The sequence below is a fragment of the Neomonachus schauinslandi genome, chromosome 11 (genome assembly GCF_002201575.2).
Source record: "Neomonachus schauinslandi chromosome 11, ASM220157v2, whole genome shotgun sequence".
In the NCBI taxonomy this organism is placed as follows: domain Eukaryota; kingdom Metazoa; phylum Chordata; class Mammalia; order Carnivora; family Phocidae; genus Neomonachus; species Neomonachus schauinslandi.
The window spans coordinates 95,776,146-95,794,926 of NC_058413.1; the positions used below are offsets into that span (position 1 = coordinate 95,776,146).

At 40.3% G+C, this 18,781-nt stretch overlaps 1 protein-coding gene across 1 annotated transcript in view; it reads right to left on the bottom strand.

Moving 5' to 3' along the window:
• CBL (Cbl proto-oncogene) overlaps positions 1-18,781 on the bottom strand; it is a 76,049-nt gene that overhangs the window by 25,447 nt on the left and 31,821 nt on the right. The window contains exon 3 of the mRNA XM_021696339.1: positions 1,676-1,822. Within this exon, the coding sequence (XP_021552014.1) occupies positions 1,676-1,822 (147 nt within the window). The remainder of the gene's footprint in view (positions 1-1,675; positions 1,823-18,781) is intronic.

The window sequence follows — 18,781 nt, forward strand, 5'->3', positions numbered from 1 at the left end:
GGGCGCCTGGGTGGCTCAGCCTTTAAGCATCTGCCTTCGGCTCAGGTCATGGTCCCAGAGTCCTGGGATCAAGCCCCGCATCAGGCTCCCTGCTCTGCGGGAAGCCTGCTTCTCCCTCTCCCACTCCCCCTGCTTGTGTTCCCTCTGTCAAAAAATAAATAAAATCTTAAAAAAAAAAAGACAATATAACAACAAAGTGGAAAAACTAGCCATAGACTAGGAGAAGATATCTGTAATTTAAGTAACTAACAATCAGTACCTTTCAACAGGAAAAAGACAAGTTACTCAGTAGGAAAATGGACAAGTTAGGAACAGGAACGGGCAAATCAGAATAAGAATCCCAACGGGTCATAATTGTGAAAAGATGCCCAATCTCCTTTGTCATCAGGAATATAAAGCAAAATATGATACCCAATTCATACTACCAGTGTTAGCCAGATTGTGGAGCTACTGGAATTTGTGTATACTACTTATAGGGATAGAAACTGGTATAACCACTTTGGAAAGCAATTAGGCAATATTTGGCAAAGCAGAGGACATGAAACCCTGATTCAGCTATTTCAGTCCTAGGCATCTAACTGTGAAGAAGCTCTTGCACATGAAGACAAATGTAATTTTGTTCACTGCAGCACAGTTTTGTGAGAGCAAATAATGTGAAACACAAATGTCTATTAACAGCAGAATGGATGGGGAGAGATACAGACGAATATTCAATTAAAGAACATGTGTTTCAACTGAATCTGCAAAGCTTTCTTTAAAAAAAAACAGGAACAAAAAACCCCCAAAACATGGGGAGGTAGGTACAACAGTGCCCCCTTATCTGCAAGGGATACTTTGCAAAATCCTCAGTGGATGGCTGAAATGGCAGATAGTACCAAACCCTAAATACACTATAGTTTTTCCTGTACACACACACCTATGATGAAGTTTAATTTATAAATTAGGCACAGTAAGAGATTAACAACAATAATAAAATAGAACAATTATAACCAATACACTGTAATGAAAGCTACATGAATGTGGGCTTTCTCTCTCAGTATCTCACGGTGCTGTACACATCCTTCTTGTGATGATGAGATAAGATGCCTCTGGGATGAGATGAAGTGAGGGGAAAGACGCAGGCATTGCAACATAGCGTTAGGCTACTATTGACCTTCAGATAATACATCAGGAAGACCATCTGCTTCTGGACCACAGCTGACCTCAGGTAACTGAAACCATGGAAAGTAAAACTGCAGATAAGGGGGGCCTACTGTACACACATACTAATTATTTTTCTCTACGCTTTCCCATGATATAATTAATTAAAAAAATAAACAAGGGCACCCTGCGGGCTCATTTGGTAGACCATGCGACTCTGGATCTTGGGGTTGTGATTTCGAGCCTCACATTGGGGTCAGCGTTTACTTAAAAAAATAAAAAAGTTAAAAATTAGATAAAAGATTAAAAAAAATTAAGCAAAAGGCCACAACATAAGCTTTAGTTCTTTACAGTTCAAATTCATTATTTCGAGGGGTACCTGGGTAGCTCAGTGGGTTAAGCGCCTGACTCTTGGTCTCAGCTCAGGTCCTGATCTCAGGGTTGTGAGTTCGAGACCTGCAATGGGATCCATGCTGGGAGCCTACTTAAAAAACAAACACACACACAAACAAAAATTCATTATTTTGAGACTTACTTTTCCCCAAAAGCTTTCCTCCAAAATTCTGCAGCATCTGCTTTAGTAATCCGAAATGTGTCTCCTTGAAAGAGTCCACTTGGAAAGATTCCTTTTAGTTCTGCCAGCATGTGGCTGAAGATCAGGGACAGTTTGGTTAGGTTTCGCCTACAAATGATCAGAAGTGCAATAATTAAACACATAAACTTACTTTTATTTTAAATGCACTGAATTCACCATATCAGGTGTGTAATTAATATGAACATGAACATACATTTACAAAGAACCTCTTCAAATATACTTTCTGGCAATTATTATTCAGAGATATACAAAACTAGGAAAGAAGAGAGGAAGGAATGTGCTGTTGACACTATTAAATACTCTGATATTATCTTTGTTCAAAGAAGGGCTTCAGAAACTGTTTTTGTTCTAACACCATATGAAAGATGCAGATATAACACAGGAAAGACTGTTGCATTCACTAGGTCCACCCCAATTCCCCCATTCAAAAAGATGTTGGATAGTAAACAGAAAATTTTAACAGTAATATATTTTAAGGCTTTTAATCTCAGATTAATCAGGCCTAATACATCTGAGTATTAACTAACATGAACAAATCTACTTTTTGAGGATGACAGATAAGACAACTCAACAAATAAAGGTACAAACTTGTACGCTGATAGAATCATTCACTAACAAAAGAAAGGAAATACTAAAAAAGCAAAATATATTATTTCTGCTTTGCATAAGCTATTCTGGATTTTTAAAAAAGATTTCATTTATTTATTCGAGAGAGAGAGAGAAAAATCACAAGTTGGGGGAGGGGCAGAAGGAGAGGGTGAAGGAGACTCCTCGCTGAGCAGGGAGCCCAAAGTGGGGCTCAATCCCAGGACCCTGGGATCATGACCTGAGCCAAGGGCAGACACTTAACTGGCTGAGCCACCAGGCGCCCCGCTATTCTGGATTTTAAAGCTAATCATAGGGGCGCCTGGGTGGCTCAGTTGTTAAGCGTCTGCCTCCAGCTCAGGTCATGATCCCAGGGTCCTGGGATAGAGCCCCACATCGGGCTCCCTGCTCGGCGGGAAGCCTGCTTCTCCCTCTCCCACTCCCCCTGCTTGTGTTCCCTCTCTCGCTGCATCTCTCTCTGTCAAATAAATAAATAAAATCTTAAAAAAAAAAAATAAAGCTAATCATATCACTCAACCAAATTAAAAAATAAATTAACAAATTAATAAATTACAATTCTCAATTTGAATATCCAGACCTAACAAGTATTTTCACTTAAATCAGACCTTAAAGAGGTTAAGTTTTACCAAAACAACTCCTCTTCCTATACCAAAACTGAAATGCTCATATCCAAACCATATGACAATTTCTACCTAACTGTATATGCTATTGCTATGCTTTACCAATTAGTGAACTTTATTCTAATAACCTCATAAAAATGCCACAGAGAATGTAGAGAGTTATTGAATCACTATGTTGTACACTTGAAATTAATGTAACATTGTGTGTCCACTATAATTGAATTTAAAAAAAAAGATGCCACATAGTACCAATTTAACACACCAGATGATGTCTGCACTTTTAGGTATGTCCTTTAATCAGATTATCTTATTTATTTATTTATTTTTTATTTATTTGAGAGAGAGAGAATGAGAGACAGAGAGCATGAGAGGGAGGAGGGTCAGAGGGAGAAGCAGACTCCCTGCCGAGCAGGCAGCCCGATGCCGGACTCGATCCTGGGACTCCAGGATCATGACCTGAGCCGAAGGCAGTCGCTTAACCAACTGAGCCACCCAGGCGCCCATATCTTTCTTATTTTTAATGTGCTGTCATACAGAGCAAGATAGAGACAGATGCTTTAGATATTGTTATACACCAAACCAGGTACTGACTGTACTTATTTTCCCCTTGTCTCAATCATTAGTATTTATATATTCAAAAGTCTATTCTTAAGTGGATTATAAAATTTCAAGTCAATTCATGATCAAATTTGAGTACCTAAACATTCTCTTTCATAGAGAGATTTTTCTCTTTTATTCCTACACAAAATGCTGCACCAAAGACTCCAAGGCTTTCTAGCCCTGACTCTTGGGCAAAATGCTACTGAAATCTTTCCAGTCAGCTTTCAACAGATCAGCTTCAGTTCTTTGAGATCTGTCTTCTTGCACTTTAGCAAGTTACTCTTTCTAGTTTCTGATTTGTTTTCTGAAAGCACTTACAAAAGTGATAATATATTCTTTGAAGACAGTCTAAAATAATTCATATGCTAAGTAGATCAAGTGTGAGATAGGAAAACAAGCACTTACTCAATCCCTAACCTCCCTTAACCCTTAACCGTTGTCCTCCTTGCGCTTTGAGATCCTTCAATTATCGCTTGTTAGAACTTTTACTATTTTATCAAAAAGGAAACAAGATCAAGAATATATCACAGATGGGCGCCTGGGTGGCTCAGTCGTTAAGCATCTGCCTTCGGCTCAGGTCATGATCTCAGGGTCCTGGGATCGAGCCCCGCATCGGGCTCCCTGCTCTGCAGGAAGCCTGCTTCTCACTCTCCCCCCTGCTTGTGTTCCCTCTCTCGCTGTCTCTCTCTCTCTCTCTCAAATAAATAAATAAAATCTTAAGAAAAAAAAAAAAAGAAAAAAAAGAATATGTCACAGAATGGGGCACCTGGCTGGCTCAGTAGGTAGACGGCGCGACTCAATCTCAGGGTTATGGTTTCGAGCCCCACAATGGGGGCAGAGATTACTTAAATATTTTTAAAAAAGTAAGAACAGGGGCGCCTGGGTGGCTCAGTTGGTTAAGCGGCTGCCTTCGGCTCAGGTCATGATCCTGGAGTCCCAGGATCGAGTCCCGCATCGGGCTCCCCGCTCAGCAGGGAGTCTGCTTCTCCCTCTGACCTTCCCCCCTTCTCATGTGCTCTCTCTCTCTCAAATAAATAAAATCTTTAAAAAAAGAAAAAATTAAAAAAGAACAGTACAGAACAACGTATGATATGACCAAAAAGATATATATCACACTCAAGGTTACCACAGAGCTTTTTCTGGACTCTTAGATCATCCTGAAAATATCTTTCTTTGGTTTCTCTAATGTCCTCTCTTGGTTCTCCTACTGGCTTGTCTTTCTCTGGCTTTTCCTCTTATTCTTTATTTCCCAAGAACATGCTCTCTGCTACTTTCCTTTTTCCATGTACTCTCTTGACTCTTCCTTCACATTCTCAAGCTTCAGAAACTACTCTGCAAGCAATTCCCAAATCTTAAGCCTTGGTAGCTCTCCAACTGCCAACCACATTCCTCCACTCAAATGCTAGCACCTCAGAGCAACATGTTCAAAATTAAATTAATCTTCCTTCTCAAATCTGTTCTTACTTCATGTTCTCTTTAATGACAACACCATTTTACTTCCCACAAATTCAAAACCTTAGAGTCCTCTTGGTTTCTTTCATTTCCCTTATTCTCCATTTCAGATTTATTTGTCCATTTGCTGACCACTGTTGTCTTCCTATCTTTAAATTATATTATTCTAATATAAGTTCCTTGCTACCTTCCCCCACCTACTCTACAATTCAAACTTTAGTCTTCCATACAGATGGCCAACAGACACACAAAAAGATGCTCAACATCACACTCATGAGGAATCACCTCACACCTGTCAGAGTGGTTAAAATCAACAACACAAGAAACAACAGGTGTTGGTGAGGATGTTGACTGGAACTGAACTGGAGCAGTCACTGTGGAAAACAGTATGGAGGTTCCTCACAAAGTTAAAAATAGAACTGACCTACAATCCAATAATCACACTACTGGTTATTAACCCCAAAAATATAAAAACACTAATTCAAAGGAATACATGCATCCCTATGTTTACAGCAGCATTATTTACACTAGCCAAACTATGGAAGCAGCCCAACTGTCCAGATGAATGGATAAAGAAAATGTGGTATATATATGCACAATGGAATATTATTCTGTCATAAAAAGTGAAATTTTGCCATTTGCAACAACATGGATGGAACTAGAGAGGATAATGCTAAGTGAAATAAGTCAGAGAAAGACAAATACCATATGATTTCACTCATATGTGGAATTTAAGAAACAAAACAAATGAGCAAAGGAAAAAAAGAGACACACAAAACAAGAAACAGACCTTAACTCCAGAGAACAAGGGGGGGGCGGCGGGGGGGGGGGGGGGGGGGGGAGGGGTGGACTAGGTGACGGGGATAAAGGGTCCACTCATCAGGATGAGCACGGAGTCATGTAGAGAACTGCTGAGTCACTACACTGTACACCTGGAACCAACAGAACACTCTGCTAACATACTGGAACGAAAATAAAACATTTAATAATAATAAAAACAAACTTGAGTCTTCAGTCTCCTCCTATGCAGGTCCAAACATGTCATATAACTACCCCTTTTAAAAATTATTTATTTATTTTAGAGCGAGCGCAAGAGAGAGAAAGCGAGAGCGAGCGAGCGAGGGAGAGAGAGAGCACATGAGAGGGGGGAGGGTCAGAGGGAGAAGGAGACTCCCGGATGAGCAGGGAGCCCGATGCGGGGCTCGATCCCGGGACTCCAGGATCATGACCTGAGCCAAAGGCAGATGTTTAACTGACTGAACAACCCAGGCGCCCCTAACTGCCCTTTAAGGAGGGGAAAAAAACAATTTCCACAGTGCCAGCAGGACAAAACCCAAACTCAGCTTTGATGTGAAGACTTTCCAACTGCCCCGGATCTAACCTACCTTTCTAACTAACTTCTTACTTTGTCAGGAGTATATTCTAACCAAACTGTATACGTTCCTTATACATACCACCCTCACTAGCTGTCCAACCTCTGAGCCTCTGCTTATCCGTTTCCCCAGTCTGAAATAAGACGCAGCTTAAATGTCATTTCCTAAGAAGCCAGCTAGAAGTGAGAAGCCAATAAGATACGCACGGCGTATTTGCTGAAGTTCTCAGGCCACCTGAACTCATCTTGTACTTTAGCTATCTGCGGACACAAGGGCTAAATCCATTTCTAATGTGTATTTATATCCATAGGGAATCTGGCACAATTTCTAACCTTCATGATACCTTCCGAAAACACTGAGTGCCTACTATGTGCTTGCTAGGCGCTAGGGATGGATATTAACAGTGAACAAAACAAAATTCCTGGGTTTTATGTATGGCATTTATATTCCCATAGGAGAGCATCAAGTGGTGAGAGAAAAGTGCTCTGAAGAAAACAAAGCAGCATATGAGAAGAAAGTTGTATAGGGTTGCTGTTTTGGAGAGGGTGGTCTGAGGAACCTCTCTCCGAGAGTAGATTCTTTTTTTTTTAATTAAAGATTTTATTTATTTATTTGACAGAGAGACACAGCAAGAGAGGGAACACAAGCGGGGGGGGGGGGGGGAGTGGGAGAGGGAGAAGCAGGCTTCCCGCCGAGCAGGGAGCCCGATGTGGGGCTCGATCCCAGGACCCTGGGACCATGACCTGAGCTGAAGGCAGATGCTTAACGACTGAGCCACCCAGGCGCCCCCCCGCCCCCCGAGAGTAAATTCTTAAACCAAGTCCAAAGTGGGGACAAGTGAGTCTGGGATGACCAAGCCATGCTGGCATCTTTTCAGATAATTTTCCAGTCAGATCTACCAAGTGTCCAGCATTATGCGGGATCAGAGATAAAATATACACACCAAAATAATAATGGACAGAAAGCTATTTTAATATGTGAAGTAAGCCACGAGAAAAGGGAAAGTTATTGACCACAACGATGTAATGGTACCAGGTACGTAAGAGCAGTTCAAAGTGCTGACTGAAATAGATACTGAAAATCAATTTGAGATACTTTCCTACTTAAGGATGCATCCCCCCAAAAAGGCAGTGTACATTTCTTAAAACCACCAGAGATGTGCACCATAAGCATCACACTTCTTAAAAGGAAATTAAGCATCTATAAAAGCCCATGGGCCAGAGGGTTTTGTAACTGATCTGAGTTGAAATTCTGTTCAATAACATTTTAAGGCCATAGGCTTATAGCTGAGTGTCTGCCATGTACAGGGCTGAATTTAATCAGCAGAATCTGTCTAAACGTGTAATCTCAGAACAATGAGGCATGATGGATATTAAGGCTTATGACAAGGTAAGCAATACTTTGCAAAATCCTTTTTTTTTTTTTTAAAGATTTTATTCATTTATTTGACAGAGACAGCAAGAGAGGGAACACAAGCAGGGGGGAGCTGAAGAGGGAGAGAAGCAGGGACCACGACCTGAGCCAAAGGCAGACGCTTAGCCACTGAGCCACCCAGGCGCCCCATTACTTTGCAAAATTCTGTCAGCAGTTACTTCAATTCATACACTATGTTCTAACAATTCTCCAAAGATCCACAAAGGAACACAACTCTTCTTTTTTTTTTTTTTTTTTAATAAATACCCTGAAGACAAAACTTTTCTTTAAGTTCCAGCAGTAGCAAGTAATACAGGTTTTTCTTTAACTCGGTGTTTGAAGAAGGAGGTCATTTTTATTACCTTTAACGCCAAACATCTATATCTAAGTAACCACAAATTCTACCCTATAGCTTCCATCTTCCTCTTCCTTCGCTCACAACTTCCCCGTAATCAAATGCTGATTCAGTATGCAGAGTCAGTTTTTTTTTTTTTAAGTTCAAGACCAGTGTCACTTCTTTTCTCCCGACCTCAGGTCTTATTCTAAAAGCTGACATACCTTTGTACCTCAGGCCTAAAGCAATGGTTACACCTTCTGGGTATAATTTCAGCTAACAGGGACTAAGATTTCTGTCACAAATACACAGGTACATTAAAGATTAAAGAAGCAATTATAGTTCCTGTTTTAGCTTCTAAAGTAGAAAGATAAATACAACTTGAAAGGAATTACAATCACCACTTCTACAGATCAAACAAGGCAGTTTTGAGAAGTAGCTTTTATATGAATGAGATAAACAGAAACCTCTTCAAATGATTCCAACTGATGAACTTACTACTGCACAAAATACTGAAAAACAAGCTATCTTGTAACTCACAGCCACAAAGCTATTTGCAGAGAAAGAGGAAATGGAAAAAAGAACATAGTGCGGGGAGATAAATTAACCCTTTCTATTAAAATGTATTTATTAACATTTAAGATGAGTACTGAGAGCAGTACCACTCTTCTTTGCTTAATGAGAATGCTCCTTCCCTTTGAAGTATAGCAACATCATCATGAAGAAAAGGACTGGCGAGAAATCAACATAGGAGACTGAGATGATCTAGGAAAAAAATATGACTTATAAAACAATTAGTCCAATGTATTCATAAAGATATTCTCACTTAGGGTTCCGTTTTTTGAAACACCATTTTAATAGAGATAAATTCTATAGCTGAAAAGCATGCTCTGTGTATTCTTTCTATAAAAGAGCTATCTAAAAATAATGTATGTTAATACTGGAGAAGACTAGGGGCGCCTGGGTGGCTCAGTCGTTAAGCATCTGCCTTCAGCTCAGGTCATGATCTCAGGGTCCTGGGATCAAGGCCCGCATCAGGGAAGCCTGCTTCTCCCTCTCCCACTCCCCCTGCTTGTGTTCTGTCTCTCGCTGTATCTCTCTCTGTCAAATAAATAAATAAAATCTTAAAAAAAATACTGGAGAAGACTAGAGATCTAAAATGTATTTCCTGGGGTGCCTGGTGGGCTCAGTTGGTAGAGTATGTGACTCTTGATCTTGCGGTTGTGAAGGAGCCCCACATAGTTGGGTATAGAGATTACTTAAAATTAAAATCCTTAAAAATAAACAAATAAATAAAATGTATTCCCTGATCTCCCATTAATTTACTGTGCCGTTGGGCAGTTAGTTAACCTCTCCGGACTGCCACTCCCTGATGTAATATAAAAGAGAGCTGGAACCAATGACTCTTAAAGATCTCTATCAATAAAAATTTATGAATTTATGCTATTCCACGGATTTGAACTGGAAAAGAAACCTTAACTTCAGCAGTTTAATTTCATAATAGGATTGAAGAAGAAAGCAAGAAAGCAAACTAGTATGTATCTTTATAAGATGGAGGACTAGAAATTATAATAACTTTTTATAGGAAATAATTTTTACAAGTATATTTTATTTCTGCCTGCAAAGAATTTTTTTTACTTTTTAACATTTTATTTTTATTTAACTTAAATTCAATTAATTAACATATAATGTGTTGTTAGTTTCAGAGGTAGAGGTTAATGTTTAATCAGTCTTATATAATACCCAGTGCTCATTATATCACACGCCCTCCTTAATGTCCATCACCCAGTTACCCTCTCCCTCCACCCTCCTCCCTTCCAACAACCCTCAGTTTGTTTCCTATGATTAACAGTCTCTTAAGGTTTGTCTCCCTCCCTGATTTCGTCTTGTTTTATTTTTGCCTGTAAAGAATTTATTTTTAAATTTTTTTTTTTTTTTAAGATTTATTTATTTGACAGAGAGACAGTGAGAAAGAGAGCACAAGCAGGGGGAGCTGCAGGCAGAGAGAGGGAGAAGCAGGCTCCTTGCTGAGCAAGGAGCCCGATGTGGGGCTCGATCCCAGGACCCCGGGATCACAACCTGAGCTAAAGGCAGACGCTTAACCGACTGAGCCACCCAGGCGCCCCAAGATTTTATTTATTTATTTGACAGAGAGAGAGAGCAAGCACACAAGGGCAGCAGCAAGCAGAGAGAGAGGGAGAAGCAGGCTCCCCACTGAGCAGGGAGCCTGACATGGGGCTCAAATCCCAGGACCCTGGGATCATGACCTGAGCTGAAGGCAGAAGCTTTGACTGAGCCACCCAGGTGCCCCACCTGCAAAGAATTTAAATGAACTTATGTCTCATGGAATTTAAATGAGCAGTTAATTGTAGGAACCCAATGTGGGATCTGAAAAGTTAATCTGATCTGGTAAATACTGTTTTCTATTCTAACACCGGGGATTTGCTAAATCCCAGAATGTGTGGTGAATTATTTTACTCAATTTTATTTCTGAAGAAATAACAAACATCAAAAATCATCTCAGCCGGGGCGCCTGGGGGGCTCAGCTGGTTGACCTGCCTTAGGCTCAGGTCATGATCCCAGGGTCCTGGGATGGAGCCCCACGTTGGGCTCTCTCTGCTTGCGGGGAGTCTGCTTCTCCCCCTGCCCCCCCCCTCCGCTCATGCTCGCTCTGTCTCTCTCTCAAATAAATAAAATCTAAAAAAAAAATCATCTCAGCCATTTCAAAATACTGTCTCACGTGAAAATGGTTCAAAGGCTCAGAAAGAAATTTCTTTGATTTTTAAAGAGAAGAAAGCAGAACTTTCCTTTTACAATTTAGTTACTTGTAGAATCTAAGTGATGGGGTATATGATTGGCGTAAAATTCAATTTCTCTGTATGAACGAAAATTTTCATAATAAAACACTGGGGGAAAACCCCAATAATTCAGGCTGAAATCTATTTTAATATCTGTGGACCCAATGAACCTCTATTTCCCAGTGAGTAAATTTCAAAATGGTGAGGACTTTTAATATGATGATTAACAAACAAGCTATATAGAACACTGCATAGTATCATTTTGGAGTTGTAAAATATCCCCGAAAATGAGGTCACAGAGATAACCCATTTTTTGCCAGTCAGCCACGGGGTGAGCTAAAGGCCCCATATAGATGATGATAAATTGGTTATACTGTGGGATGGTGATATGATCAATGCTTGTAAATATTTCATTCACTGGTACCATTTCAGTGATAATTATGCTGCTTTCCTACTCACTGAACTCCGAGAACCTTATATGCAAACACTAGTGTCATCCAAAGAATGCTGAGTGAGAGCATACTGTGATGACATTCATAACTCAATAGCAGCATCCCCTGCTCACAGTAATCAGCTTTAAAAATAGATACAACGGAACTTCTTTCAACAAGCTCCACAGGAAGTCAATAAAGTACTGTTTAACTCTTATCTGCTTAAACTACTTTAAAAAAAAAAAGGGTGGCAAAACCAAAACCATCACCTACAAAAGGAGTTCTGTCTGAGCCAGTATCTCTAAAAATATCAATGACCTTTTTTTATACAAAACATATTAAATGTATCTATTGTTATACTCATGATCATGCTTTTTAAGACATGTAACAGATTATGTTACATATGGTTACATATGGTAATCATCACACAGCATTAATCATCCAGAGCATTCTGAGCTACCTGTTTCATAGAATTCAAAACTAAAGGGACACTAAACTAATTCACCAGGTGAATGGGAAGGCAGCAGCCCATGTGAGAATCTCCAATACTCCCCTCACATTTCTAACAAATTAATCTTAAACCATAAACTCAATCTCATTACTCCCCCTACACAAAAATCTTCATGGACTTCCCAATAACCACCAAAAAAGTTCAAATTGCTCAGCTTACAAATCAAAGCACTTACAATACGGTCCTGATTCATCTTTCTAAACACATACTACTCAGTATTTCCCCAAACATCCTATACTTTCTGGGGCCCCGCACCTTTCTTGATGATGTTACATCAACAATATATGCCTCTATCTCTAACAGTTAACATGAAGACCTTACTATGTATCAGATGCTTTGCTAAGCTACATATATACCTCATTTAATTCTCATAATAGTGCTTTGAAATAGGAATTATTAATCCTATCATACAAATGAGAAACAAAGACTTAGTGAAATTAAGTAACTTGCCCAAGGTCATAGAGCTAGTAAGTGGCGGAGCCGGTCTACCTGATTCAAGAGCCCAGGCTGGTCGGTATAATGCAGATTTCCTTTCTAACGCCTATGGTCACTGAACTCCTGCCCAAAGTTCATCTCAAATGCTATCTCCCCCGTGTGTGTAGTGGGGCGGGTAGGTGTGGGATATTCACCAGTCTTCATTTAATGTCCACCTTCCAACCTCAGACCCCAAAGCACTTTGTTCATACTCAGGAAAGGCTCTACCATGTTCTGCTTTGTATCCGTTGTCTTAGTCCCCAACTGGACAACTCCTTACGGGCAGGGGCAGGGAAGGTGTCTCACACACTTCATCTCCTGCAGGAGTAAGCACACTGCCTTGCACTTAACAGGCATTCAATACATTTGTAGAACTGAACTGGAAAATCTTATTTTATTTTTTAAATAAACTTTTTACTCTGGAACCTCAGATTTACAAAAAGTTGCAAAGATACTACAGAATTTCCCATATATCCCTCATTCCGTTTCAGTTTCCCTTAATAGTATTAACACCTTATATTACTGTGGTGCATTTGTGAAAACTAACAAACCCACATCAGTATGGTCCTATTAACTAAACCGCAGACTTCATGCAGGTCTCGCCTGTTTTTTTTCCATTAATGCCCTTGTTTGTTTCAGGATCCAATCCAGGATACATTACCTTTTTAAAAAATTATTTGGGAGATAGAGTGAGCAAGAGAGAGAGCACACGCAAGCAGGAGCAGAGGTCTCCCTTGCCGAGCAAGGAGCCCAACGTGGGGCTCAATCCCAGGCCCCTGGGATCATGACCCCAGCCAAAGGCAGACGCTTAACCAACTGAGCCACTCAGGCACCCCCAGGATACATTACATTTAACATCAAATCTCCTTACTCTCCTCTGGTCTGTGACAGTTTCTTAGTCCTTGCTTTTCTTTGACCTTAAGAGTTTTGAGGGGTACTTGTCAGGTATTTTGTAGAACATTCCCCAATGTGTTTAGCTGATGTTATGCTATTTTTGACGAGGCTTGAGTTTACAGAAAGAATGCCACAGAAGTGAGATGCCCTTCTCATCACATCCTATCAGGGGCTACATGAAGTCCTCATGACATCACTGGTGATGTTAACCTTGATCACTGGGTTAGTGCCAGGAGGGTTTGCCATGCTTCTCCACTGTACAGTTACTAGTGGAAAAGATTTCCTTTTTCACAGATGGTCTTCCTTTCCTAATTCATCTGAAACAGGATCACTTATACTAGAGACAATATTTGAAAATAATTATTTTCTAAACAGTTTAAGACGATAATCCGACTTCTCTGTATTTCAAAATAACCTCAACCCAAGTTCTGAAAGATAAATATATAAGCTATTACATACACTGAGGCATTTGTCTGCAGCTAAAGTGTATTAACCCCAAGAACTGATTACTACTTCTCTATACCAGTTCTTTAAAGAATATGCGAACACTTAAGTAACATAATGCAGAAATCTCCAAAACTTCTCATGCCCTCTCACTAACAAATGACAAAAGCACCAGGTAGCTTTCAGAAAGCCTGTCCTGTGAACTTAAAAAATAAATTTAAAAATATATGGATATATAGACAGACAAATTATATTGAGGAGGAAACAGCTCTAATAGAATCTAATCTAATATGCAGAAAGTTTATCTGGTTATCATTAATTATTTACCTCCTAAATATATGACACATTAGACATTTAAATATATGGTTTCTCTGAACAAATACAGAGTAGGTACTAAACTTTACTGTCCTCAAAACTTGGGAAGGAATATGAAATTTTCCATAACTATCTGAATCTAAGACTTTTGAAGGGATCAAAACTAGAGAAATCTTTGTCACTGCCATTCTCTTCAATATGTTTTCCATGAAAAATAATCCTCCTTAAGATGCCTGGGTGGCTCAGTCAGTTAAGCGTCTGCCTTCAGCTCAGGTCATGCATGATGATCCCGGGGTCCTGGATCGAGTCCCGCATCGGGCTCCCTGCTCAGCGGGGAGCCTACTTTTCCCTTTGCCTGCCGCTCCCCCTGCTTGTGCACGCTCCCCCTGACAAATAAATAAAATCTTAAAAAAAAAAATCCTCCTCAAGTTCACAATTCTGTGTCTCCGTACAACTCTGGCATTAGTATTTTAGTTAGTTAGTAGTATTTCAGCAATTACTATTTAGTTGGTAGTATTTTATCAAATTAAACATTCTTTATTAAGAAACCACAACCAGGGGTGCCTGGGTGGCTCAGACGGTTAAGCATCTGCCTTCGGCTCAGGTCATGGTCCCGGGGTCCTGGGATCGAGCCCTGCGTCGGGCTCCCTGCTGAACAGGGAGCCTGCTTCTCCCTCTCCCTATGTCTGCCACTACCCCTGCCTGTACTCTCTCTTTCCTGTCAAATAAATAAAATCTTAAAAAAAAAAAAGAAAAGAAAAAGAAACCACAACCAAAGACAATGCCATATAACATAGGAAAGAAAGTCTTCCTGGACCTGTCTACTTAGCAAAGCAGACTCACACTTTGGCCAACCAGAGTCAAGTAAAAACTGAGTGCTGTAAGAGCATGGGGGGGGGCGGGGAACAAGAATTAAAACTAGTATAATTTAGGAGGCCTCTTGGGCTTTAGAGATTGAATGAAACTTCACCAGACAATATGGGAAGGAAAGGGATTCCAGGCCAAGGGAGTGACCAAAGCTCTGTAAAAGAGCTCGGGGACTGTCAAACCAACTGGGAGGCTAGAACGTACCACCATGGCAACTTTCGATAAAACTGAAAATGCAGGCGGGACTCAAACTTTAGCAAGCAGGGTGCGAGATATTAAAAATGCAGCAGGAAGTCATTAAGGGTTTGCAATGGGGTGACATCTAATCGGTTTTTAAGGCCATAAATGACAGCAGCAGGAAAGAGTGAATTAGAGGAGAATGACAAAAGCAGAGGGATCAATTAGGATGGACTGCAGCCGAAAGGTAATGGGAGCCTGAACATGGGCGGTAAAATAAGACCGGTGTGCAGTGCCCGGCTGGCTCACTCAGTAGAGCCTGTGACTCTTGATCTTGAGTTTGAGCCCCATATACATATAAAATAAGACAGATGTGAGAGATACTGCAGAAGTAAAATCAAGAAAAAATGACTGAATCGAAGAGATGATGAACCTGAAACTCTGAGCCTGAACAACCGGAAACAGGGTCTTAAAAAAATATGCTAATAGGGCACCTGGGTGGCTCAGTTGGTTAAGCGACTGCCTTCGGCTCAGGTCATGATCCTGGAGTCCCTGGATCGAGTCCCGCATCGGGCTCCCTGCTTGGCAGGGAGTCTGCTTCTCCCTCTCCCGCTCCCGCTCCCCCCTCTTGTGCTCTCTCTCTCTCTCTCACTCTCTCTCTCAAATAAATAAATAAATAAAATCTTTAAAAAAAAAAAAAAAAAAAAAATATGCTAATAAAAGCTAATACTTTTTAAGGGCTTTCTATGTGTCAGGCACTTTACATTTTATTTAATTAATTCTTATTCACAATCCTGTAAGATAGAATCAATAATTACCCCCATCTTACAGATGAAAACCCCAAGGTCGAAAGAACTAAGCCTAGAACCAATCCCAGTAGTTTGAGCTCGCCACAGCTGCTTGATATCAATCCTGGAACAGAGAAAAGGCAGCTGGTCTGCTTAAGGAAGAGGACACATTCTGTGTTCAGACATGTTGATTATGAGATGTCCGAAAGATATTCATATGGTAACATTTAGCCAGCAGCCTGGGAAAGAGACAGGGAAGCAGGTTTGTGAATCATCTGTATAAGACTGTCAACACTGTTGGGAATGGGACCAACTGTCTGCTCATTCCCTCACACAGGACAATCAAACTGAAACGATGGTGTTTTGAAAAGACTTGGAGTGTCTCCCTTTGGGAGGAGTGTAGGGGAGGGTGGGATGGAGTCAGAACAGGAGTGGCACACTTCTCATAAAAAGCAAAACAGGGACGACGCCTGGGTGGCTCAGTCGGTTAAGCTGCCTTCGGCTCAGGTCATGATCCCAGGGTCCTGGGATCGAGTCCCTCATCAGGTTCCCTGCTCAGTGCTCTCTCTCTGTCAAATAAATAAATAAAATCTTTAAAAAAAAAAATAAATAAATAAAAATAAAAAGCAAAACAAATCCAGGGCACTTGACTGGCTCAGTTGGAAGAGAGTGCGACTTTTGGTCTCAGGGTCATGAGTTCAAGACCCATGTTGGGTGTGGAGGTTACTTAAAATATATAAATAAATAAATTTTTAAAACGCAGAACAAATCCATGTGAACGGTTATTCTGAAATACTGGGCAATCAATGTCCCAACCATTTTCTTTCTTTATAAGAAAATCGTGCTAATTTTGTACATTCTCACATAAGGCAGAAATTAATGCCATCTCTTTGAGACCCAGTATTTGTCAGTATTTTTTATATAGACTTGATAAAAATGCATTTAGCATCTTAGCACATCTTCACAGATTCTAAAATTTTAGGGACTGTGCCACCCTTCCAGTACATCTATCCAACTTCCCAACAGGACCACCATGTGTATGAGAGCCACCATGCAAGAGTAAACAGTATTTACTGTGTTCAGTAAATTCACAAAGTAAAACACATGATAAAATGTCAATGGTGTCAAAGTGCAGAGGTATATTCACATGAGGAAAAAGAAGGAAAGGAGTAGAATACAAGATATTTGAAAGCTATGTGAGAATGCAAACTTAAACCTATCATGATGAATTGGTAAAAATCTTCAGAATGCAGCAACTCTTAAAATCTAACACAAATCAGACACAAAATATAGAAGGCATTTTAATAACAGATTACAGTTAACTCTACTCCAGTAACTTTTACTAATTTATTCATTCCATAAATATTGAATGCCTACTATATGGCAAGCACTGTTCTTAAACTTACAAATTTAGGGGAAATGGACTATTTCATTTCAGACCCTGAGTAAACCACAACCATTAAACAGAGTAGGTACCAAAAGCCCCTCCCCACCCCTCAAACAGAGACTTAATTATGCATGCATGTAGGCACAAGCATGCACATTAGACCGTAACAGTACTACAGAAGAAATTTTTGCTAAATATCCCCCACAAAAGCGAATTCTTATTTTTGCAAACTGTCACAAATACAGAAAGAGAAGAATTAACTCACTGTGATTATTTCCATAATCAAAGAGCATGAGAAAAAAAATTACATGCTAGCTTCACTTACTAATATAATGTGTTATATAGATGAATAAATCATAAATGATTGTTAGTATATTTATATATTATATATACTAATGCAACGTATTATATAGATAAACAATCGTAAATGATTGTTTTGTTTTTAAGATTTTATTCATTTATTTATTTTAGAGACAGAAAGAGAGCATGAACAGGGGGAAGAGCAGAGGGAGAGGGAAAGGTAGAGAATCTCAAGCAGACTCCGCACTGAGCAAGAAGCCAGATGTGGGGCTCAATCTCACAACCCTGAGATCATGACCTGAGCCAAAATATCAAGAGCCAGACGCTCAACCGACTGAGCCACCCAGGCGCCCCCCAAATCATAAATGATTGTTAAATAGAAGCCAGTGAAGCATTCATACATCATTACAAACTAGGGTTAATCCCAGCAACTTTACAAATCTATTACCATAATTCACTGTAACAACTGCATACAGAGAAACAAAATATGGAGGTGCCAGGGTGGCTCAGTCGGGCGAGCATCCAACTCTTAATTTCGGCTCAGGTTGTGATCTGAGGGTCATGAGATGAGCCCTGGGTTGGGCTCTATGCTCAGCAGGGAGTCTGCTTTAGATCCCCTCTCCCTCTGCCCCTGCTGTTCACCTCCACCCCTGCGAGCTCTCTCTAAAATAAATAAATTAAAGAAAGAAAGAAAGAAAGAAAAAGAAAGAAAGAAAGAAAGAAAGAAAGAAAGAAAGAAAGAAAGAAAAAGAAAGAAAGAAAAGAAAGAAGAAAGAAAAGAAAAACAAAACATGTTCACTTTATAGAGCCAATGACTTCTTATCTCCATGGCAGTCCAGTTACCACTTCAGTCCCAGTTACCACCATCTCACCCGGATGACTGGTTTAGCTCCTGACCAGTCATCCTGTGCTCTCTGGCAATGAGCTCAGCAATGAGCTAACAAGGACCAAGGGCTCCTCCTTCCCTCTGCCAGGAGGGGTTTCTACTAAACATCTTCCCAAGGGTTCTCACAGTCTCTAGGTACGTGACAGCTGGTTCTCAGCAACTCCTAGAAACAGGTGGTTCCTAAACTCCCACTTTTTACCTTGCTCATCACACTCAACCCCATAAAAAGAGAGAGTACAGGGTGGGTTGTGGAGGTAGGGTCTCTTTCCTGGAGCCCAGTCTCACAGTACCGCCAGCTGTGCCCCAACCCAAGCACTCCTCTCCAAAGGACACCGAGAAAAGAGGGGGTCTGTGTACCTGTCATCCTTCCACCCAT